This window comes from Chiloscyllium plagiosum, unplaced genomic scaffold (assembly GCF_037043375.1).
Source record: "Chiloscyllium plagiosum isolate Xiang-an unplaced genomic scaffold, Cpla_swu_hap1 HiC_scaffold_3, whole genome shotgun sequence".
Lineage (NCBI taxonomy): Eukaryota > Metazoa > Chordata > Chondrichthyes > Orectolobiformes > Hemiscylliidae > Chiloscyllium > Chiloscyllium plagiosum.
In genome coordinates this window covers 8,463,386-8,488,070 of record NW_028270141.1, presented here as the reverse complement: position 1 = coordinate 8,488,070, position 24,685 = coordinate 8,463,386, and the positions used below count along the sequence as shown (strand labels likewise).

The 24,685-nt window shown below is 40.4% G+C and overlaps 1 protein-coding gene across 6 annotated transcripts in view; it reads left to right on the top strand.

Annotated features, from left to right (window-relative positions):
- The window catches only part of ldah (lipid droplet associated hydrolase), a 272,745-nt gene that overhangs the window by 180,145 nt on the left and 67,915 nt on the right, over positions 1 to 24,685 (top strand). For 5 of the 6 annotated variants that reach the window (XM_087977367.1, XM_087977362.1, XM_087977369.1 and 2 more), the window contains one exon: positions 17,067 to 17,227. The exons of the other annotated variant lie outside the window; for it this stretch is intronic. In XM_087977367.1, coding sequence (XP_087833493.1) covers positions 17,067 to 17,227 — 161 coding nt within the window. The remainder of the gene's footprint in view (positions 1 to 17,066; positions 17,228 to 24,685) is intronic. 6 annotated transcript variants of the gene reach the window in all.

Below are 24,685 nucleotides of genomic sequence, written 5' to 3'. Positions count from 1 at the left end.
TTCAAATTCAAGTCACTTGGTGTTTCCAAGATCATAGTAAATTGATTGAAGTTTTCAAATAAATTAACTTTAATGTTCTCACATGTCTCTTCAGAGGAATTATCCTCCTGACATTGACCTGGTTGTCTTTTTTTACAAGATCAACATCACCACCATGCTCTTGTACTCTATCACCCTATCAATAAAGCTGAATATACTGTATGCTTTACTTACTGCTCTCACTATCTGCTCAGCTACTTTCAAGGATCTGTGCACACATACACCCAGGCCCCTCAGCTCCTTAGAATTATACCCTTTTTTTTATATTGTCATCCAGTGTTATTCCTAGCAAAAGTTCTGATCTAACCTGCAACTTTCATGTGAGTGTCCTTCACAAGTGGACCTGCAGTGCAGTTTTTTGAGAGAGTGAATGAAAGGCTTTATGCCCGAAATGCCAACTCTCCTACCCCTCGGATGCTGTCTGACCTGCTGTGCTTTTCCAGCACCACACTTTTCGACTCTGATCTCCAGCATCTGTAGCCCTCACTTTCTCCAAGAGAGTGAATCAACCTTTGTTGACAAATCAGTTTAAGAAAACCTTTCCATTTGGCTTTGACAAAGTCTACCTGAATTTGGCAATGCAAGAATTGATCTGAAAGGGGCTTCTCGACACTCTGCAATGACACCAGCTTAGATTATTGCCTGCTCAACGATGTTAACCCCCTTTATTATGGCAGACTGACATTGTGTCTCTGGGTGTGATACTCAGGCACACTAATCAGCTATCACTGGACTAGCAATTCAGGTCAACTCTGAGGGAAGGGTTTAAATCCCACAGGGTAGCTGGTGGAATTTAAATTCAGTTAGCAAGTGTGAAAGAAGAAACTAGTCTCTCCAATGGTAGCCATAAAGCTATCATCAATTGTCCTTTTAAAAAAAAACATCTGGTTCACTGATGTCCTTTGGGGAAGGAAATCTGCTGTCCTTATCCACGTGTGACTCCAGACCTAGAATAATATGATTTACTCTGAGCTGCCCTTTGAGTCATAGCAAGCCACTCTGTTCAAGAGCAGTTAGGAATGGTCAACAAATACTGACCTTGCTGGTGACTCCCACGTCCCCAGAATAAATACAGAAGAAAGTGATGATGTTTGAGCTCCATGCAAAAGACAGTAAAATAGCTGCTTTTAATCTTTTGCATGAATTGATCGGAAAGGCGAAAGAGTACTCCAAGGTGGAGAGTCTTTCCCTTTCATACCATCAAGCTGCATCATATTTTGTCAGCAGCAGGACTCCCAGTTGTTATATCTGAATGTTTTGAATCTCTAATTATCCCAGGAGTCTATGCTGGCTGCTTCTATCAGCCATGAATTCCTTATGCTCCCCATAGAACCATAGATCCTATGTCGCTTTCCAAAGATGATACCTCTCTGGAATGTGTCACTTTGAGAGTAAGGTAATGTAATTTTCAATCCAACAAATGGTTTTTAAACATTTAATAACTCCTGATGAGTTTTAATTTGCCAGTTTAAAATGCGTGTTTTTAAAAGCTTGTTCATGTTGTTCAAATTGAACATTTTGATCTGTTTAATTTCTGTAACCATGACCATGGATGAAGTTTTAAGTTGTGTTGAACTGACAACTTATAGAAACTGAAGTACTCTTCATACTTTAACACTGCAGACATAAAATATTACAATTTAAAGTCACTGGATTGCAAGAACTAAAAGTATGTTTCTGCTTGTAGTTACAGCTCCCAAAGCATGTGGAAATCTTGTTGTTATGTTTCTGCCCCTCCTCTCCTCAGTGTGAGAACTCTGTACCTATTTCTGATTTTTATATATCATGTTGCTGATTCTCAGGCAAAGCATTGATGTTCCAGTCTGTGGCAGTCTTTGAAAGGAAAACACTTTGGGGAAAAAAGACAATTCTGCAACTTTTCTTTTGGATATTTGTCTAAGTGGTTCTTTGTTATCGACAGTTATATTGATAATAGCCTTGATTGCAATGTTTTTGGAAAATCCTTTATTTGGAATTTGGAAATCTTGTGTGTAAGTATCAAAATCTGCACCGTTATTGGACCTATTTATTCCTGTCCCCAGTTCAAGGTCCTGTGTCTTAGATTGTGGCAAGCAGGCATAAAATTAGGCAATCCTTAGGGAAGTCAGAATTTGAAATTTCAAACTATCAGTTTGTTTGTTTCGCCTGTCCATATTCTTGTGTTTCTTTCTCCAAAGACAATGATGTTGAAAATGGCAAACCTCTATAAAATATTAGACCAGCAGACTTTTTCACAAGAGTCTCACTGAGGGAAACTGGTTCACCTTGGGTTATATGTTAACATCTGCAATTAATCACATGGTCTTTAGCTCACAGTCTTATGGCATCGAACAAGCCCTTACAGTGCAGTGTCTATGCTGACCAACTATCACCAAATGTTATTAATCCATATGGAGCTAGCCATATGGAGTGCAAATAAAACATATCGGAGAAGATTGAGAATCAATCCAGTGTTGCTTTTGAGCAGACTTCACTTGATTGTGTGAAAACTACTAAAGTGATCAAGTTCACTCTGATTTCTTTCCCCTTGTGAGGGATCCAGCCAAATCGCACTCCGTTCTTCCAGTTGATTTCCACAACCTTCAATTATTTTTCAATCATTCATCCTGCTCCCTTTGCTCAGTTCCTTTCTGTATAGCCTCCTTATTGGGTGTGGTGATCAGACTATCCTCTCTAAGCCGTCCAATGGCCACTCGCATCAAGCTGTCCCATGTATTGCACTTTCCCATGACTGCAGTGTGCAAAAGTCTTCACAAAGCTGAGGAGTCATCTCTCCGATTGGTAGCCCTTGTTTCTGAAAATCTGAAATGCTGAAAATGAATGTGCCGTGGCGTGGGCTGGGAGCTGGTGGACACAACTGTGCCCCCAGGACTGTCCAGGTATGTGGGTGTGTGAGTGCACGCAGAGAGCCAGGCGACAGTACCCATATCCCTTGGTCACTTCATTTGATCTCCACTAACTGACTGATCTCCACTAACCGACTGATCCCTCATTTACTAACTGATCCCCACTAACCGACTGATCCCCCACTGACTGATCCCCACTAACCAACTGATCCCTCACTAATTGACTGATCCCCACTAACCAACTGATCCCCACTAACCGACTGATCCCTCACTAACTGACTGATCCCTCACTAACTGACTGATCCCCACTAACTGACTGATCCCTCACTAACTGACTGATTCCTCACTAACTGACTGATCCCTCAGTGTCCGACTGATCCCTCACCAACAGACTGATCCCCACTAACCAACTGATCCCCTACTAACTGACTGATCCCCACTAACTGACTGATCCCCCACTAACTGACTGATCCCTCACTAACTGACTGATCCCCCACTAACCGACTGATCACCCACTAACCGACTGATCACCCACTAACCGACTGATCCCCCACTTACTGATTGATCCTGCGTTAACCGATTGATTCCTCACTAACCGACTGATCTTGTGCTGACCTGATAGACACTAGCCAACACTAAAGCAGCCTCTCTTCCCCCCAGCCCGAGCTCATTGACCTAGCACCCCATCTCCTTAAACAACTGCTATCCTCACTCCATGTAGACTTTACATACTTATCCTTTCACAGAGGCTGTCAAAATGTCTGGCTGTGCTACTGGACATTAAGATCACAAAATATAGTACACTTACTGATGCAAATGGTTAATTCTTCTCACTTCTGTATTCATGGCCAGGTTCCTAACTGGATGCCAATATCCAGGAACTTCCAATGCAGAAACCTGCTAAAGTTAAATGGAGATGTTTTAATCCAGTCAGGGCAGAAATAGGGATGATGATTATCCTCACAACATCCCAGAATGTAAGGATAATTAAGTACAGTCACAGCTTCATACACACTAACAGACAGCCATAAACAAAGAACAATTGATTCTAGGGACAAAGCACTTGTGTGGGTTATTAGCAGGAATGGAAGAAGTAGATCACATGCCGAATTTTCAATTCTTTAAGATGCAGGCATTGTTGGCCTGGATGTGTTGTTCTTCATGGGTTTTTGGATGATTTTATTGGTCGCTTTATCAGTCAACATTATTATGACCCAGTTTCTGGAGAACTAAATATTTTATTGGCGAGGACAAACAGCCCAGTCTTTCTCTCTCACTGCCTGACCTGATACTTGACCATGCAGAGTTCAATTCGGGTCACTGGACCTGAAATGTTAACCCTGCTTTCCCTCCAAAGATGCTGCCAGACCTGCTGAGCTTCTCCAGCAATTTCTGTTTTTGTTTCAAGTTCCCAGCATCCTTAATTCTTCGTCATATTTTAAGGTTCCCTGTTATCCTGCTGGTTTCAATCATATGACAACATGATCGGTGCTTCAATTGTCTTTGTTGAGTCAAACTTGTTAACCTGACGTTTGTGGGGTGAGGTGGGAGACTGTTACTTTCTGAGTCTCAGTAAACATGCGGTTGATAGGAAATGTAAATTCTCAAGTTTCATATTAGTCATTTACATTTTGAGAAGCAGGTTAAGACATGAGTTAAGTCTATGCAGAAATCATAAACAATGGTCACTTGATTCTTAGCAATGATTTTGGAGCAGTGTCCACTTTTAAAGTCACACTGGATATAGTTCATATCCAAGAGACAGAGATATATTACCTCACTGGGCATGATAGTACTTCTTGCATTTGTGTAAAACATGTTTAAGTTTTTACAATGAGCCAACCTTACAGAAACCCATGCCATACATTCCACTTTGTGCAGTAGATTGTGACTCCAATGATACAGGCCATGTTTTTTTTTGTTCCAAATTTCTGATTTAAACCTAATATCACTTTTTTTTTTAAACTAACCTGTTGAGAAATGTTATGACTCACCTCTGGAGCAGGTGAGACTTGAACTGCACACTGCCTCTGATGAATTGAAGGACACAACACTTTCATTTCTTCGTTTAGAACCATGCAGGCAATTTAAGATGACATCAATGGTGTGACAGTCACAAAATAAACGCCATTTCAACATGCATGATGTACGCACAGTATTTACTGTAAAACTACAGAGTTGTGTTTTGTTATCACTTTTTATCTTTTCTAATTATTGAGATGGACATCCAGCTGTTTGATCATTTTTCTCAGTTTATTATTGTAAATAAGGTGTTTTGTACCACTGAATCCTGATTTCAGGTATGTAGCACAGTCAACCAATAGAAAGACTTTCACCTGTAGACACCTGAAATATATTTGATACTTTGTGCACACAATCTGTCTATGGAGAGTTTTTGGCAAGATTTTGTTTCACAGTCAGGGGCAGTCTTTAATTTAAACCAGTTACTGATCTTAACATTGTTGCAGTCTGCAACAAGTCCTTCTTAAAAGCTGGTAGATGTGACCAGCATCTCCTTTACCAAAATGCTTTCTTTTCACATAGCAAAAAAGTGAAGTCATGACGATGCTTTTGTGAGACACACTAAAAATAAACAGAGCATGTAACCTTAGGGAGATTACAGAGCCCACAACTGCTCTCTGCAGTTTAATTGCTTGGCATTCAATAGTTTATTCAAGGACAGCGCACAGCATTGCAGACTTCTACTAAATATGATCCTGAAAGAGAAGAGAGTCTGAGAAGATGAAAGAAATTGGGTATTCCTCAAAAGTAAATAATCCATGTCTTATTTACGATGATTAAGGGAAGGCAGAGCCAGGTCAACCTCATTGTGAGCACAGATTATTCCATGTGACAGCGATACCACGGTGAGGACTAGCTGTCACATGGAATCAAATAGTGACAGCGTCATTGCCAACATCAGTGGAAATACAGTAGACTAAACAGCTTGCCAAATGACTGCTGCCAAAGATTCAACAGGTCTGCATAATATCCAGAGAAATGATTTGGATGGCACAGTGACTCGGTGGTTAACACTGCTGCCTCACAGCACCAGGGACCCAGATTCAATTGTGGAGTTCGCACATTCTCCCCGGATGCACGGGTTTCCTCCAATTGCTCTGGTTTCCTCCCACAGTCCAAAGATGTGCATGTTAGATAGAATAGCCATACTAAATGGCCCATAGTGTCCAGGGATTTGCAGGCTAGGTGGATTAGCCATGGGAAATTCATGGTTACAGGGATAAGGGGGTGTGTCTGGGTGGGATGCTCTTTGGAGGGTCAGTGTGACTCGATGGGCCAAATGGCCTGCTTCCACACTGTAGAGATTCCATGATTCTGTGAAATGTCCTTTACAGTATAACCCTTCCTAAAAACACTCTAGGTGTACCTGGCTCCCAAAGACAGCAGTGATTCAAGAAAGCAGATCACCCACCACCACCTTCTCAAGGTGAATTCGGGATGGACATAAATACTGGCCGAGCTGGCTACACCATCCTGTGAATGAAAACTAACAACAAATTCTACATGAGTCCTGTTCAATGTTGTGGACAATGTGTGGTCCATTAACCAGTCTTAACTGGTGTGTCATGAAGATATGTATGTTATCTGTTATGTTGACAGATCTTTCCAGAACTATTTAGGGTGTATTTTACAATGTATTTTAAACTGTAAAACCTCGAATTAATATTTTATGCAATAAACCCCCTACATAGCCCCCTGATAGTCATTTTTACCTAATTCAAAAAATATTAATTAGCATCTTATCAATTGTCCAATTCAAAGTGTTCCTCGTCCAAAGTTGTTACGTGAAAATAGACCTGATCATGAAATGTAGAACTAACCAACTGTATAGAGTTGCAGCCTCTATATAGAAACTTGGAAAAAATAATTAGAAACACATTTACATTATATTTCTGGGACAAACAAAAGCATACAATGGCTTATTTATTAATTAGGTGAATTTGGCTTCACATATTAATTCTGAAAAAAGTGAGTGAAGTAGCCAAATGGCCAGGAGCCAAGTAAGGTAGTGTAAGGGGTTTGAGATGACCTGCAGAAATCTGAAATGTCATTGTTCAACTTAATGTTTCAACTAATACTTCACACATTAAACCAAACACCCTTGAAAGTAGCAATGTTTTCAAAAAAATCATAGAATCCCTACATTGTGGCAATAGGCCCTTCAGCCCAACAAGTCCACACCAACCCTCTGAAAAATAGCCTACCCAGACCCATTCCTCTACCCTATTATTTTACATTTTCCCTGACTAAAGTACCATCATACAAATCTCTGAACACAATGGGCAATTTACCATGGCCAATTCACCTAACCTGCACATCTTTGAATTGTGAGAGGAAACCAGAAATCTGGAGGAAACCCAAGCAGACACAGGGAGAACGTGCATACTCCATACAGGCAGTTGCCCGAGGCTGGAATCGAACCTGGGTCCCCTGGTGCTGTGACGCAGCAGGGACCATTGAGCCACCATGCCGCCCCCTCCTTTTAAAATATATAATTAAAATGGTAACAAAATCACGCCCAGAATCTAATTTTTGATTACCTTAAATGAACACTTTAACAATTTTGTCAAAACTTTGGTTTTGAGAAAAACGTAGAAGTGTTTGTCAAAGAGGGCTTTGCTGCAGTTATTGGATGAAGGCATGCATATGGTATAGATGTATGTTTATGTGGAAAAATAACAAGTTCACAATAATTTAAAGATTTTTTCTCAAATAAAATTGTTGCTCTCTGCTGTGCCAGGTATGGCTACAATCTCAAACAAATCTAAACAATCCTGTGTGTTTGCTTTCTCACCTGAACTGCTGTGGTGGAGAATGAAATGTTCAAGTTTGAGACTGATGAATGTTTTGGATGGTAAATGTAAGAAGGGAAGTGGATCAAGTGTAGTTCATTAGAATTAAATTGAATTAAATTAGCTTTATTGTCACATGCACTCAAATGAATACAGTGAAAAGTTTATAAGTTGCCATTTACATCGCCATCTTAGGTACAATGACTAGGTATAATCCTTAGTTACAGGATAGAGAAATGAAGGAAAACGTTACATTACAGCTATACATAGTGTAACCATAGGTAAGAAAAAACAAGAAGCAAAGTTAACTGAGGAACAGATTTGCCAGATCAATGAACACTGAAACCGAATTAAAATACTGAAAAGTCAACTTTTGTTCACTTCTTCCTGTGTACCTTTATTAAATTAGTCTTGTCGCAGATTTACTTCACCTTTATTCACAAACAGTGAAGTATTGTGACCATAACACTCCAGTCTTCTAACATTATAAGCCGAGTCATCCTCTGAGACAAATTCAAAGCCATCTCAGCATAAAATAATCTCTGCTTGTTGCTAGCAGCTCAGCAGGTCATACGTTGGAGAGGTGAGTCTCAAATATGATTTTGTAATGTTTCATAAGATAGAATGATCTTCTGCTATTCGGACTGAAAGGAAGGGGGCCATATTACTGTATAGAAAGTAGCTTGTCTAGGTTGACTAATTGAGGCATGTTTAAAGGTCTGACTTGCTTATTCCTGCTCATATTTCTTTTGCGTTAGGGTCAATGATTGTAGGTGAATTCCATCTGCTGAAGGGTCTTGACCAAGGAGCTACAATGATACAATTAAATAGTTGACACTTTGACATGGAATATAAAGGAAACGTCTTTCCACAGTGAAATGTGGGGTTGAATTGAAAAGCAGAATAATACAACTGGTAAATGTGGAAATTTGAAATGAAAGGATAGCCTGGGTTGTTGTAAAAATCTGTCTGATTTATTAATGTGCTTTAGGAAAAGGAACTACCTTCCTTACCTGATCTAGCCTCTCGACCTACAACACCTCCCACAATGTAGTGGACACTTCCATCTAGGATTGACACCAAATACTGGTGTAGCCAGTGACACCCACATCCCATGATTTTGTTTTTTAAATATGATTAGGACAGTTTGTTCACATGGAAGGTGAATGACCTCACAGGCTGGATACACCAAATGGGCTGTTTCTGTGCATTCTGCATAAAACAACAACTGAGATTGCATATTTTTGTTTCTCATGACATCATAGCACTGCATTCCACAGTGTCAGTAACCCTGTGTGATTTATTTGCAAGTTATAGAGAAAAGTTTGCCAAACATTTTGGCATAAGGATCATACCTCAAAAACAAAAGTTGTGCCCTTAGGCTGTAGAATCACAATCACAAAAATGCACAAACCAGCAAGCACAGCAACATGCAACAGGATCATACCTGCTGCTGGGCTCTGATGCAGCGGAGCTTTAAGGTTAGTAGCAATCCATCCTGTCATAAGGCTGAAAATACAATTTGCATTCAAGATGGGCAAAGAATCCTCTTTAATAATCATTAATTTAACATTTATGTGACATTTATACATGGTATTAGCCAAGCACAAATTGAAAACAGGCAATTATGCAAATTCACAAAGTCTTATTACTCAAATCCTGAAACTTCAAACAAACATTAGTTTGAACTGGTAAATTCAATCTGCTCAAAAACTTATGCAATCTACACCCACCTGGGAGCTGAATGTTTAACAGATCCAAAGTATTCTGACTGCAAGTCTTTGCACGTGACTGGTTTGGAAGTCGTTTACTGAATTAATTAGTTTGCTGAATTTCAAGACAAGAAGTAATCCTTACATACTGCGTATTCTAATGAATTTACTGACAATGAGAACGGAATTTTCAAACATGTGAATGCATTTAACTTCAGCCCAATCTAAAACAAAAAATGCAATGATTTCAACTTTGAAAACTCAAAATTTGGATCTTAGTAAATCAGATTTAAGAAAAAGAGGTGTTGGAGAAGGGTTGAATGATTTTTTTTTAGAAACTACTTTTCCTTTGCTTTTATCAGGTGCTTGTTTTGCGGCTACTTAACAATGCATCAAATTCCAATGTTATTTTGTCCATGGATCAATTGAGGTGGGAAATAGAGAGGGACACATTTGAAAATTATAGCTCTGGCGAGGATGTCCTCATTGTTGGAGTCACATGAAAAATATAGGAACAGGAATAAGTTGATGAGCCCCGTAGAACCATTCCACCATTTGTTTAAACCAGGGTTGTTCTGTGTCTTCACTAGATTGCATGTATTTTAACTTCTTATTCATGATACAGAAGAAAGGAAAACTGGATAATAGATGAAATGCGCTGTATTCAGAAACAATTTGTGTTTGTGGTGATGTTGACCTTGAAGATAATAATTGTGGGTCATTTGAGTGATGTTATCTTTGAGGATGGATTTAATTTTTTTCGCATAAAGTTGTAGCCTATCCACCCAAAAAAGCAGAAAAGGATAAAATTGTCAGGGATTATGGATGACAGTTTTTGTGTATGTATCTACTTAAGGGAAAAGAAGTTCCATCATCAAACAAATTATCTCAGTGTGAGGAAGAACACTTTTTTTTGATTATGTGAACCTGTTCGTTGACCAATTTGGAAAGAGTTTGGGGATGTATGGTTGTTGTCAGTAACTGCTGTGTGATCTGTGCTGCCAAATTTAAGCTGTATTTTAGCTCTTAAATACTTGCTGTCAGTTAATAGTCATTCCCAGGCTCTGCATTTTGTCAGAAAACTATTCTTTCATTTAAACTTTGTTCTGATGGATGGCCAAAGCTTCAAGTTATTACAGTACTGAAGTGAACTAAAAAGTTAATAATTCTAATTTCTTATTTTTCGCTAACGTGATCATATTTAGTTAACGTATTTCAGTCTGTTTTTATTCTAATTCTTCAAGTTTGTTTTGGTTAACTGTGTTTCACAATTGTAAATGGCAAACTCTGTCAGACATGTACTATACAATTTTCCATTAGTCTGTGAGACTATTTTTAGTCATAGTTTTTGCAACCAATTACAAAATCCCTTTGCTAACATAATTTATGTATAAGTTAATGATTTATGGATTCATGATCCACAAGTGAAAATACTTATAACACTGTAACATTTTAGGATTATTGTAATTCATGTGAAATGTGTGCTACTGTATAATCTTTCAAAAGCACAATTACATTTTGCATGCTAACCATACAACATGTTATTTGGGATATCTGTGGCATTGTAATATTAAAATATTTAGAATTATATAAATATGTAAATGCACTAAAATTCACTAAAACTGTTTAACTCCACCTTCTTTAGATTCAACCGTTTAATCATTATGATTTGGATATTGCTGTAAGAACTCGAACTGTGAGTGATAATGATTAACTTTTATCCTGGTTGATTAGAATGATCCAGAAGACGGAGAGGACTATGTGAATTTGAATCTGTAAAACCCTGGTCCTCATTATATCTGAAATAGACGGATGATGCCTTCATTTAATCAAGTAGATATTCACGCTCAGATTAAGTTTTGGATAGTTTGTGTACCAGCAAATAACCAATAAGAACTGAAGGGAGGCCAGGTTTATTTTAGAGCTCAGTTTTCAAATAAAAATTAGCTGGCATTTGGCAGGTGAGAAATAAGCACCCGCCTCTCTCTGAAAATCTCAAACAGGATTCTGAATACTTGTAAGATCTTGATCTGTCTGTGTTATGTGACTTACTTCCTGACTCAGCCCACAACTATGAGAGAAGGAATGGGGCACATAGTAATCACTGCCATTTTCAACACACTGCCAGACATTTCCAATGGGCAGAAGACCTTAACATCCACTTTAGTATCTCATTCTGATCTAAGCAACCAGAATCTTTCTTCATTCTTGTTAAATTACATAACCTGGTTCCTGCCTTCTGTCACTTTGGGGCATTTTATTACATTAAAGGCAGTCTATACAGTAAATGGAGTTATTATTGTAAATGATTTTAAAAACTCCGCCTCATTGACACTTATAGTAAGTAGTTTTACTGTCATATAAACTTAAGTTTCAAAATACATATGCTTCCAAAAATAAAAGCAAAATGCAGCAAATGCTGAAAACTGAAATAAAACAGTACATGCTGGAAAAACTCAACAGGTCTGTGGAGTGAGAAGCAGAAGGATTACTGGACTCAACATTAGCTCTGCTTCTCTCTCCACAGCTGCTACCAGATCTGTTGAGTTTCTCTAGCGTTTTCTGTTTTATTAATTCCACTTGCAATTTTTTTTTTGCTGCAAGTTGTGTCTCTTTGGGAAATATTTTAACTCTTGATACTAAATTGCTGCTGTTGGGGGGCTGCAAAGGAGACTGAGCCCCTTTGTTTTCAAGTTTAAGTGGGGCCTGTGAGCTGCCAATGTCAAATGGATGGCCAAGTACAACAGCTTAGCTTTTTGCCTGAAGTGTTTAGTTGCTTACTGTGTGGAGCTGGCACACAAATAGATCGAGCAGTGGGGAAGATATGAGTACCCCGTTTAGGGATATGTTGATACATGGGCAAAATGTGCATGATGCATGTTTTGCAATTTTTCCCTTAAAATTATGCCATTTCAGGTTCTTCTAGGCCCACTCAGTTTCTAAAATCACTAAAGCTTTGGTCCAAACATGGATAAAAGAGCTGAACTTGAGAGAAGAAAGGGCAGTTAGTGCCCTAAAATCAAATCAGCATTTGACTGCATCAATAAGCCCGAGCGAAACAAGTCACTGAGACTTGGGAAATACATTCCATTGTTTAGAGTCATAGCGAGCTCATAGAAAAATGATGCTAGATGTTGGAAGTCAGATATTTCTGCCAAAAGATCTCTCTGGAGGAATTCCTTCAGGTCAATATTTTTAATCAACTGACTAAGACATGTCACAAGACACCATTGGAGCAAGTGGGTCTTGAAACAGAACGTCTGCCTCAAAATTCCTCAGGGTAGCACCCAAGGCTCAGTAATCAATGACCTTGCCCATAATCATCAGGCCAAATGTGGGAATTGTGCTATTTTCAGCACTATTGAGATATTGAAGCAGTCCATGTCCAAGTGCAGCCAAAACTAGACATTGTTCAGGTTTTGGCTGATAAGTGGCAAGTAACATTCACACCATATAGGTATAGGCAATGACCACTTCCAAAATAAGAAAATCCAATCTTGATGTTTAATAGTTTGACTGTCACCAAATTCTCCACCATCAACACCCGAGGAGTAATCGTTGGCCAGAAACTAAACTGGACTAGCCATATCAATACTGCACCTGCAAGAGTCTTTTAGCATCTAGGAATCCATCTAGGGAGTTCATCTCCTGATCCCTTAAAGCCTGTGCACAATCTACATGGCACAAGTCAGGAATGTAAATGGAACACTCTACATTTGATGGATGCACCTCCAATAATGCTCAAGAAGCTCAACAACATCTGGGACAAAGCAGTGCACTTGAATGGTAGGGCTCATGCCCGAAACATCGATTCTCCTGCTCCTTGGATGCTGCCTGACCTGCTGCGCTTTTCCAGCAACACATTTTCAGCTCTGATCTCCAGGATCTGCAGTCCTCACTTTCCCCCTGCCATAACCACATCCATCATTACTTTTTTATTCACTCCTAAGACATGGCCAATATTTATTGCCTGTCCCTCGCTGCCATTGAGAAAGTGGTGATGAGCTGCCTTTTTGTACTGCTGCTGTTCGTGTGCTGTAGGTTAACTCACAACGCTGTTAGGGAGAAAGTTCCAGGATATTGACCCAGCAACAGGGAAAGAACAGCGATATATACCCAAGTAAGGATGATAAGTGACTTGGAGGGGAACTTATAAGTGGTGGTGTTCCCATGTACCTGCTGCCCTTGATCTTCTCGATGTTCATGGTCATGGATTTGGAAAGTGCTATCTGAGGATCTTGGGTGAATTTCTGCAGTGTATCTTGTAGATAGTACACACTAGTGCTACTGAGTGTTGGTGGTGGAGGGAATGTATGCTTGTGGATGTGGTGCTAGTCAAGCAGGCTACTTTGTCCAGGCGAAAGTGAGGACTGCAGATGCTGAAGATTAGAGTCAAGATTAGGGTGGTACTGGAAAAGCACAGCAGGTCAAGCAGCATCAAGGAGCAGGAAAATCGACGTTTCGGGCAGGAGCCCTTCATCAAGAGATTCAGCACCACTCTAATCTTGTCCTGAATAGTGTCAAGTTTCTTTCCTCAGCCGACAAGGTACAGCTGCAGAGTGTACAATCTATAAAGTATACTGCACCAATGTATCAAGACTCCTTAATGAGCTCTGTCCAAACATGTGACCTGTACCAGCCAAAAAGTTGAGGTGCAGATACATGGAGACACTCCCAGCAACATGTTCCCCGCTCAGCCGCATGGCATCCTGATTTGGAATGATGTCACTATCCCTTGCCTGGTGCTGGGTCAAACTCCTGTGAATTCTTTCCTTGTAGGATTGTGGGTGTGTCTATACTATGCAGAATGTAGCAGGTCAAGAACACAGCCCATCACCACCATCTTCTCCATGACAATTAAAAATGGGCAATAAATGCTGTTTTCGCCATGAGTATATTTTCAAAACTGTACAAAGGGTTCCCATATTTGTACAATGAAGAGGTCTACTGCCTACAGCTGATTGGTGCCTCAGCTAGCCAAGGAAGGATCCCTTTCAAAATGAAACTAATATGGTTGTATGTAAACCTACCCCATTCAGAGGCTGTTGACATCAAATTCAGTTGAAAATAATCCATTTGTAACCTGTTGCAATTTGATAATAGGTTCAAACCATGTTTCAGTAATTCTCTTTCAAAACCTTTTGAAATCTCTGGATACACCCATTAATCTCACAATGTATTCTTTCTGGACTATCGGTCTTGTGTACTGTAAACATACTCTTTGCATGGCATTTGTTCAGTGATCTGTGAACGCACTCACCTCTTCTGGCTGGGAAGCAGCTAAACATGGTTGGGGTTAGGTGACTGCTAAAAGGAGTTCTTGCTGTGATGTTCTCAAACTCAGATGATTGCCTTCCTTTAACCGTAATCATCTTCTATTTTGTGTGAGATATGTCTGCAGTCAGAGGAGAGTTTGCCAGCACCAAGAGGTGAGTTTGCTAGCACCGATCCCCTCTGACCTCAGTTTATGAGCTCTCCGGGATGCCACATTCAAATGTTTCCCTGGTGACAAAGGGATTTGTTATCACCTCACCTCTGCAATTCAGATTTTGTTTTCATGTTTGAATAAAGGCAATAATAAGCTTCAACACTGATTCAGACAGAACTCAGAATGAACATGAGTGTATATGTTATTGCTGAGGAAATGCCACTCGCCACTGATATTGCTGATTCCTTTCATTACTTCACTAATGATCTCTTTATATGATATAGCAAATCTAAAATGAAGATACTTGCAAGTTCCAACCAGACAAAACTTAGATTTTAAATACTTTTAGGGACCATGAGCAAAATATATTTGTTTTCTTTGCAGCATCTATACAATCCCAGCTATGGGGAACTTGAGGCTTGCCTTTGTGCCCTGTCCCTGAGAGTGCCAGGCAATTACAACACACCACTGACCAAACTAGCCAGCAAACAGTCCAGGATTAAGCACCAGCCCCCAAGGAGCCAAGGACTTGCCTTTGGGCAGTATCCAAGTGAAGCAGTGGCAAGATAGAATACAGGAAAGGGATAGTGTTTGGTGGCGTGGTGTAAAGATAACAATCTCTCCCTCAATGTCAACAAAGCAGAGGAAATGGTCATTGACTTCAGGAATCAAGGTGGAGGGCATGTCCCTGTCTGTATCAATGGTGCTGAAGTGGAGATGGCCCAGAGCGTCAAGTTCCTGGGAGTGACAATCACTAACAATCTGTCCTGGTCCACCCACGTTGATGCGACAGTCAAGAAAGCACAACAACCCCTCTATTTCCTCAGGAGGCTGAGGAAATTCAGCATGTCCGTAAAGACTCTTACCAATTTTTATAGATACTCCACAGGATGCATCGCGGCTTGGTATGTCAACTGCTCTGCCCAGGACCGGAAGAGATGACAGAGAATTGTGAACACAGCCCAGTCCATTACACAAACCAACCTTCCATCTATTGACTACCTCTATACTTCTCGCTGCCCCAGAAAGGCAGCCAACATCATCAAAGACCCTTCCCATCTCCTCCGTCAGGAAGAAGTACAGAAGTTTAAACAGAACAGATGCAAGAACTACTTCTTCCCTGCTGTTATTAGACTGCTGCATGGACTCTCAATTTTTAAATTTGATGTTAAACTCACTCTTTGTGCACTTTCTTTGTAACATTCTATTCCTTGCTCTGTGCTATTACGCTAATGTACTTTGTATGGTATGATCTGCCTGTACTGCATGTAAAACAAAACTTTTCACTGTACCTATGTACATGTGACAATAATAAATCAAATCAAATCAATACAGACTTTTCAAAATTGCTTATCTTGGTAAAAGTCTCACATTTTCAATAATGAAAGCTAGACTGTATTTAAGCAAGTGTTTCAAACAGTTTTCATAATTAGAACTACATCGTAATTGAAGTACGTGTAAGCCAAAATAGTGGGGTATAAGTATATTTCTGTTTGTGGGCATGTGAGAAAGTATATCATACTTTCAATTGAAAGGTACTCACAAGGCAAGTTACTATTCAGCAATAAGTTGATTGAAATTATATGCAGGCTGTTCAAGTTTGCTCTTAAATTTATGTTGCAAGACAAGAGTAAAGACTGTGTTTTACAATTTGCAACTGCAAAGACTCAGCATTAAGTTCACAAACATCAGATCTTATCTACTGCACCAATTTTATCAGATTGTTGATGTTCTTATTGTTATGACCAATGACCTATATTTTACAATCGATATGTTACTACATAATCCTCAATTGACGTTTATTTATTGTTTTCTTATTTGTAATTTAATCACTTTTCCTTCCTTCCCCGTTTTTGCCTTTCTCCCCTTGACGTTTGCATGAGATAAATAGTCTCTACGAAGAGTGTAGATTTGAACTTGGTTTTCATTCACAGAGTAGTAATTCCAGGGACCAAATCTGAACTTTGTGGTGCTGGCATGTGGTGTGTGCTAAATTTTCAAAACAGCAGTCTCTAAATTAAATAAGTGAATGATAATCGCTAACTATCTGATAAGCTCTCTATTCCTAATATCAATTTTCCAGTCATGCCCTTCAAAGGTCTGACAGTCACTTTAGTTTCTTTTTTATGTACATACAAGAAGCTCTTGGTGTTTGTTTTTATCTTCTTTGTTGACAAATTACCTGTGTGGGAGTATATTTACTTTTAATCGTGCCTTTATCTTTCAGATGTTGAGCTGGAGGATGTGTTTGGCTTGAATGGACAAATAGAGCATAAATTATCGTTCCTGAGGAAACATGTGCCAAAGGATGTCAAGTTGGTGCTGATTGGCCATTCTATTGGATGTTATATGATATTAGAAATGATGAAACGTGAACCTAAATTACAGGTAGGTGATCTAATGGGATATTTGTTTCATTGGTTTAAGTAAATCATTAATACACAGTACTTAGTGATTTTCAGTGCTACTTGTAGTTTACATCAGTTATGATGTGAACAGCATAAATGTATGCATTATAGCTGACACCAGACAAATAACATAAATTGAATCAAGATAGTTCTTATTTATATTTGACCCACTTTGGCTGGAAGCATTTAAAAAACAGCCCTAGCTGAAACAGTGAGCAGATAAACTACGTCATTGTCACAGTCTCTACTGACATCAGCAACAAGAAAACTTACTGAAGCCAACTTTGAGATCAGAGTTTGAAATATTATTTTATACATTATCTGAAAGAAATGACATGAAATTGAATTAAATAAAATGTAGTATTTTGATTATTTTGTCATTGCCATATTTTACTCAGTTATATCAAACCCATTTTTGTCCAAAGATTGCTAAGGGTGATTTTCATTGAATCATTTTCCTCGTTTTTATTCATCATCACATGCGACCCAATTCTTACACATCCTACCTCCTTTAGGAAGTTACAGTCTTCTTTCTTCCTGGGTTGCCTTTATGATATACTTCAGTTTCTATTGTGCGGTGTCAAGAAGCTGCCAAATGCATGGGCAAAAGTCCCTCCCTATGCATTTTAGCAGTACACACCTTTTTCTGTGACAATGAAAATTATCAGGGATCCAAACGGAACTAGATGAGTTTGCAAAAATCTTCTTCATCATATTAGGACATAGAACAGTACAGCACAGAACAGGCCCTTCAGCCCACGATGTTGTGCCGACCACTGATCCTCATGTATGCACCCTCAAATTTCTGTGACCATATGCATGTCCAGTAGTCTCTTAAATGTCCCCAATGACCTTCCTTTCACAAATGTTGCTGGCAACGCATTCCATGATCTCACAACTCTCTGTGTAAAGAACTCGCCTCTGACGTCCCCTCTATACTTTCCTCCAACCAGCTTAAAACTATGACCCCTCGTGTTAGTCATTTCTGCCCTGGGAAATAGTCTCTGGCTATCGACTCTATCTATGCCTCTCATTAACTTTCATGATTCGGAGATGCCGGTGTTGGACTGGGGTGTACAAAGTTAAAAATCTCACAACACCAGGTTATAGTCCAACAGGTTTAATTGGAAAAGCTAGTGTGCTTCCAATTAAACCTGTTGGACTATAACCTGGTGTTGTGTGATTTTTAATCTCATTAACTTGTATACCTCAGTTAGGTCCCCTCTCCTCCTCCTTTTCTCCAATGAAAAAAGTCTGAGCTCAGTCAACCTCTCTTCATAAGATAAGCCCTCCGTCCAGGTAGCATCCTGGTAAACCTCCTCTGAACCCTCTCCAAAGCATCCACATCTTTCCTATAACAGGGCGACCAGAACTGGACGCAGTATTCCAAGTGCGGTCTAACCAAAGTTTTATAGAGCTGCAACAAGATCTCATGACTTTTAAACTCAATCCCCCGTTAATGAAAGCCAAAACACCATATGCTTTCCTTAACAACCCTGTCCACTTGGGTGGCCATTTTAAGGGATCAATATACCTGCACACCAAGATCCCTCTGCTCTTCCACACTGCCAAGAATCCTATCCTTAATCCTGTACTCAGCTTTCAAATTCGACCTTCCAAAATGCATCACCTCGCATTTATCCAGGTTGAACTCCATCTGCCATCTCTCAGCCCATCTCTGCATCCTGTCAATGTCCCGCTGCAGCCTACAACAGCCCTCTATACTGTCAACGACACCTCCAACCTTTGTGTCGTCTGCAAACTTGCTGACCCATCCTTCAATCCCCTCATCCAAGTCATTAATAAAGATTACAAAGAGTAGAGGCCCAAGGACAGAGCCCTGTGGAACACCACTCACCACAGACTTCCAGGCAGAATATTTTCCTTCTACTACCACTCGCTGTCTTCTGTTGGCCAGCCAATTCTGTATCTGTCTTCTGTTGGCCAGCCAATTCTGTATCTAGATAGCTAAGTTCCCCTGCATCCCATTCCTCCTGACCTTCTAAATGAGCCTACCATGGGGAACTTTATCAAATGCCTTGCTGAAGTCCATATACACCACATCCACAGCTCGACCCTCATCAAATTTTCTAGTCACATCCTCAAAGAACTCGATAAGGTTTGTGAGGCATGACCTGCCCCTCACAAAGCCATGTTGACTGCATTTAATCAAGCCATGCTCTTCCAGATGGTCATAAATCCTATCCCTCAGAATCCTTTCTTACACCTTGCAGACGACAGATGTGAGACTTACTGGTCTGTAATTGCCGGGAATTTCCCTATTTCCTTTCTTGAAGAGAGGAATTACATTTGCCTCTCTCCAGTCCTCAGGTACGACTCCAGTGGAGAGCGAGGATGCAAAGATCTTCGCAAGTGGCGAAGCAATTGCATTTCTCGTTTCCCAAAGCAGCCGAGGACAAATCTGGTCCGGGCCTGGCGATTTGTCAATCTTAATATTTGACAAAATTTTCAGCACATCAGCTTCCTCTATCTCTATTCATTCCAGCATGCACACCTGCTCTTCAAAGGTTTCATTCACTACAAAGTTTGTTTCTTTCGTAAAGACAGAAGCAAAAAACTAATTTAGGGCTTCCCCTACCTCCTCAGACTCCACGCACAAGTTCCCTATGCTATCCCTGATCAGTCCTATTCTTTCTTTGACCATTCTCTTATTCCTCACATAAGTGTAAAATGCCTTTGTGTTCACCCTAATCTGTTCTGCCAAGCCTTTCTCGTGCCCCCTCCTGGCTCTCCTCAAACCATTTTTGAGCTCCTTCCTCGCCTGCCTGTAATCCTCTAGGGCTGAGCTTGACCCTAGCTACCTCCACCTTATGTAAGCTACCTTTTTCCTTTTGACGAGAAGCTCCACCGCTCTCGTCATCCAAGGTTCCTTTATCTTACCACTTCTTGCCTGTCTCAGAGGGACATATTTATTCATCACTTGCAACAACTGTTCCTTAAACAGTCTCCACATGTCTATAGTGCCTTTACCATGGAACAATTGCTCCCAATCCATGCTTCCTAACTCATGTCTAATCGCATCATAGTTTCCTCTTCCCCAATTAAATATCCTCCCATTTTGCCTAATCCTCTCCTTCTCCATAGCTATGTAGAATGTGAGGCAATTGTGGTCACTATCACCAAAATGCTCTCCCATCACAAGATGTGATACCTGCCCCAGCTCGTTTCCGAACACCAAGTCTAAAATGGCCTCTCCCCTCGTCGGCCTGTCAACGTAATGAGTTAGGAAACTCTCCTGAACACACCTTACAAAAACCGCTCCATTCAAATCTTCTGCTCGAAGGAGGTTCCAATCAATATTGGGAAAGTTAAAGTCACCCATTACAACAACCCTACTACATCCACACTTTTCCAAAATTTGCCGACCTATGCTTTCTTCCATCTCCCTGCTGCTATTGGGGGGGCCTGTAGTAAACCCCTAACGAGGTGACTGCTCCCTTGCTGTTCCTAATTTCCACCCATGCTGACTCGGTAGGCAGATCTTCATCGACAATGGAAGCTTCTGTAGCTGTGATACCCTCTCTGATTCGTAGTGCTACACCCCCTCCTCTTTTTCCCCCCTCCCTATTTTTTTTAAATGAACATCCAGCAACCATTCCTGCCCCTGATAAACCCATGTCTCTGTTATGGCCACAACATCATAGCACCAGGTACTGATCCATGCTCGAAGTTCATCACTTTTATTCCTAATACTCCTTGTGTTTGCTTTAACGCACTTTAACTGATCCCCTGGTTCCTTCCCAGGAAAATCCTTCCCACTAGCTGGTCTACCTCTTGCTATTGCCTCATCTGCATCAACTCTCACCTCCGGTATACAGCTCAGGTTCCCACCCCCCTGCCATTCTAGTTTAAACCCTCTCGAACTACTCGAGCAAACCTTCCACCCAGGACATTGGTCCCCTTCCAGTTCAGATGCAACCCGTCCTTCATGTACAGATCCCACCTTCCCCAGAAGGCATCCCAATTATCTACATATCTGAAACCCTCCCTCCTACACCAACTGGGCAGCCACGTGTTAAGCTGCGCCCTCTCCCTGTTCCTCGTCTCACTATCTCGTGGCACCGGTAGTAAACTAGAGAACACTACGCAGTTCGTCCTGCTTTGCAGCTTCCATCCTAACTCCCTGAAATCACTTTTTATATCCTCGATCCTTTTCCTGGCTATATCATTAATGCCAATATGTAACACGATTTCTGGCTGTTCACCCTCCCCTTTTAGAACTTTATACACCCGATCGGAGACGTCCCGGACCCTGGCACCAGGGAGGCAACATACCTTCCGGGAATCCCGATCCTGACCACAAAATCTCCTGTCGATTCCCCTAACTATCGAGTCCCCAACCACGAGTACTTTTCTATTCTGCCCCCTTCCCTTCTTTGCCACAGTGTCAGGCTCAGTGCCAGAGAACTGACTGCTATGGCTTTCCTCTGGTAGGTTATCCCCCCCAGCAGTATCCAAAACGGTATACTTATTGCTGAGGGGAATGTCCACAGGGGATCTCTGCACTGTCTCAGCATGTTACAGTTTACAGCTATACCACCTCTTTCAGTGCCTGAAAATACATCAAAATCAAGGAAACACTGAGTAAAGCAATTGCTGATTGCCAGTATAACTGAAGGCAACTTGACTAATGTATCATAATGCCTTGCTGACCCTAAATGAAGCTGTCTGCAAAGATCAGCCCATCTCTGTGATCTGGATTATCCCTTTCCCAACATGGGTTTGACTACGACAAGTCAAGTAGCTCTCAAGACAGTTGTGATGTCATTAAGCAAGGTATACAACCAATCACGTTAAATTATTTTCACAGCGAGGTTTGAGCAGATTTGTAGCTCAAGATGAGGTTCTGGATGTAGATTTGCTCGCTGAGCTGGAAGGTTCATTTTCAGATGTTTCGTCACCATACTAGGTAACATCATCGGTGAGCCTCCGGCTTCACATCCATCAATGTTAACCTGGCCAAGGAAACACTGACTACACTATTAGAAGACCCAAAGACACATACACCAAACACCACCAACTTCATCAGCAAGGACAATATCGTCAAGCTAGTGGACCTATACCTTACTACCCACTTCACCTTCAACAACAAGACCTACAGACAAACCATTGGCACACCCATGGGATCTCTGATATCAGGGTTCTTAGCAGAGGCAGTAATGCAGAGACTTGAGCAAACAGTTCTGCCAACCATCCAACCCAAAGTTTGGGTCCGCTACATGAATGACACCTTTATAATCACTAAACGAAACAAATTAGAGGAAACCTTCAAGACCATCAATTATACCCTTCCTGGCATAAAATTCACTAATGAGGAGGAAAACAACAACAAACTGCCATTCCTAGATGTCACAGTAGAGCAAACAGCCAATGGGGAACTTCAAACCAGCGTCTGCAGGAAAACAACACATATGGACCAAATACTGAACTACAAAAGGAACTGCACTGGAATGTTATTTCAATGAGCCACCACATACTGCAGCACAGAAGAACTTCACAGAGCGGAGGAATATCACCTATACAATGAATTCAAAAAGAACAGGTACCCAATGAACACAGTCCACTAATTTCTCAGCAACAAACCCCAACAAGCAGACAAAACACGTCCAGAAACCCTGGCCACTCTCCCCTACATCAAAGACATCTCAGAAATGACTGCCAGACTGCTCAGACCTCTTGGCATCATGGTGGCCCACAAACCCACCAACATACTAAAACTGCAGCTAATGAACTTGAAAGACCCTATACTGACAACGAACAAAACTAATATCATTTACAAAATACCGTTCAAGAACTGTACCAAATATTACATTGGACAAACAGGCAGAAAACTAGCCACCAGGATACAAGAACATCAACTAGCCACAAAAAGACATGACCCACTCTCACTATTATCCTTACATACAGATGAGGAAGGACACCACTTCAACTGGGACAACACATCCATCCTAGGACAAGCCAAACAGAGACACGCGTGAGAATTCCTAGAAGCATGGCCTTCCAACTGGAACTCTATTAACAAACGCATAGACTTAGATCACATTTACCACCCACTGAGAAAAAGAACAGGAAATGACATCACCACAGAAAATGACATCACCAACCCAAGGAAACCTAAACACATAAATAAAAAGCAGGCCATACCACTAATGCTTCACCAGGGGCTCACTGATGATGTTACCGAGTATGGTGACAAAACTTCTGAAACCAAATTGTCCAGCTCAGTGGGCAAACTTACATCCATTATTTTCACAGGCAGCAAATCAGTAATTACAATGCACTGATTATCATTCACTTTTAATTAAAGAGGGAAATGAGTTATTGGATTATAAATGTGGGGTTAAGGTAGAAGTACAATATCATAAACCAGACAAAACATTTTAAAAATTTGGGATTTTTGTCTATAATGGAAAAACTTTGACCAGCCACAAATTAAAAAAAAAATTTGGGGCTCAACAAAATTCACCATTAAAAGCAAGTTACACTTGATGCAGCAAGGTGCAGCATTTTCAAGGGTTTTATTTGGCAGTTAGATTCGTAGCGTAAATTGACAAATCTTTGATTTCTAATTTATTGCCCTCTGCTAAGAGTAAACTGCATACCTCCTGGAGAAGTATAAAATCACTTTTTATATTTCCATATTTAGTTGTCCATGTGCAAACTCTACAAGTTGTAATTGAAGAGGAGTAGTGACAGCAAATGCTGACAGATTTGGCATCAATGCTACTGCAGATTTCAGGCCTATTTGCTAGGCATTTTAGTTCTCATCACTTGGGTCCATCTTAACAATGGAAGTGAAGACCTTCATCTATTTCATGTTTTCATTATGACAAATGCTGCCCCTGCTATCTTGTGTACTCAGTTGAAGAACATGAGAAATAGGAGCAGAAGTAAACCGTACAGTTCACCCACCGTGCTCCGCCATTCACTCTGAGCACGACTGATCTTTAGCTTTAATTCCACATTCCCACCGCCACCGCCCCCATCCTCGATTTCCTGACACTAAAAACCTGTCGATTGCAGCTCTAAACATATTCATAACCGCTTGAGTGAAGTGATTTCTCCTCATCTCAATCCTAAGTAACCAGGTTCCCCCATCATGAAACTGCGCTCTCATGTTTAACCCTTTTAAGAGAAAATAATTCAAAAGATTAAGTAGAATGAATAACTGTTTTCTTTACTTCTTTCATTTCCTTTTTTCTCACCAAATGTGTTTTTCTTGAATCTCTCATAAATTTTTACAATTTGTCTTGAAGCAGACAACAGACAAACGATATTATCAGGGGAGAAGGGTTGTGTCATGCCAAAATAGTAGTATAAAAGCAAACCCTATTATGCATTAGCTCATTTGTTAATCTTTATGATTTGCACACAATGGAAAACATATAACAAATTCTTTGGCAAAATGTCAAAACAA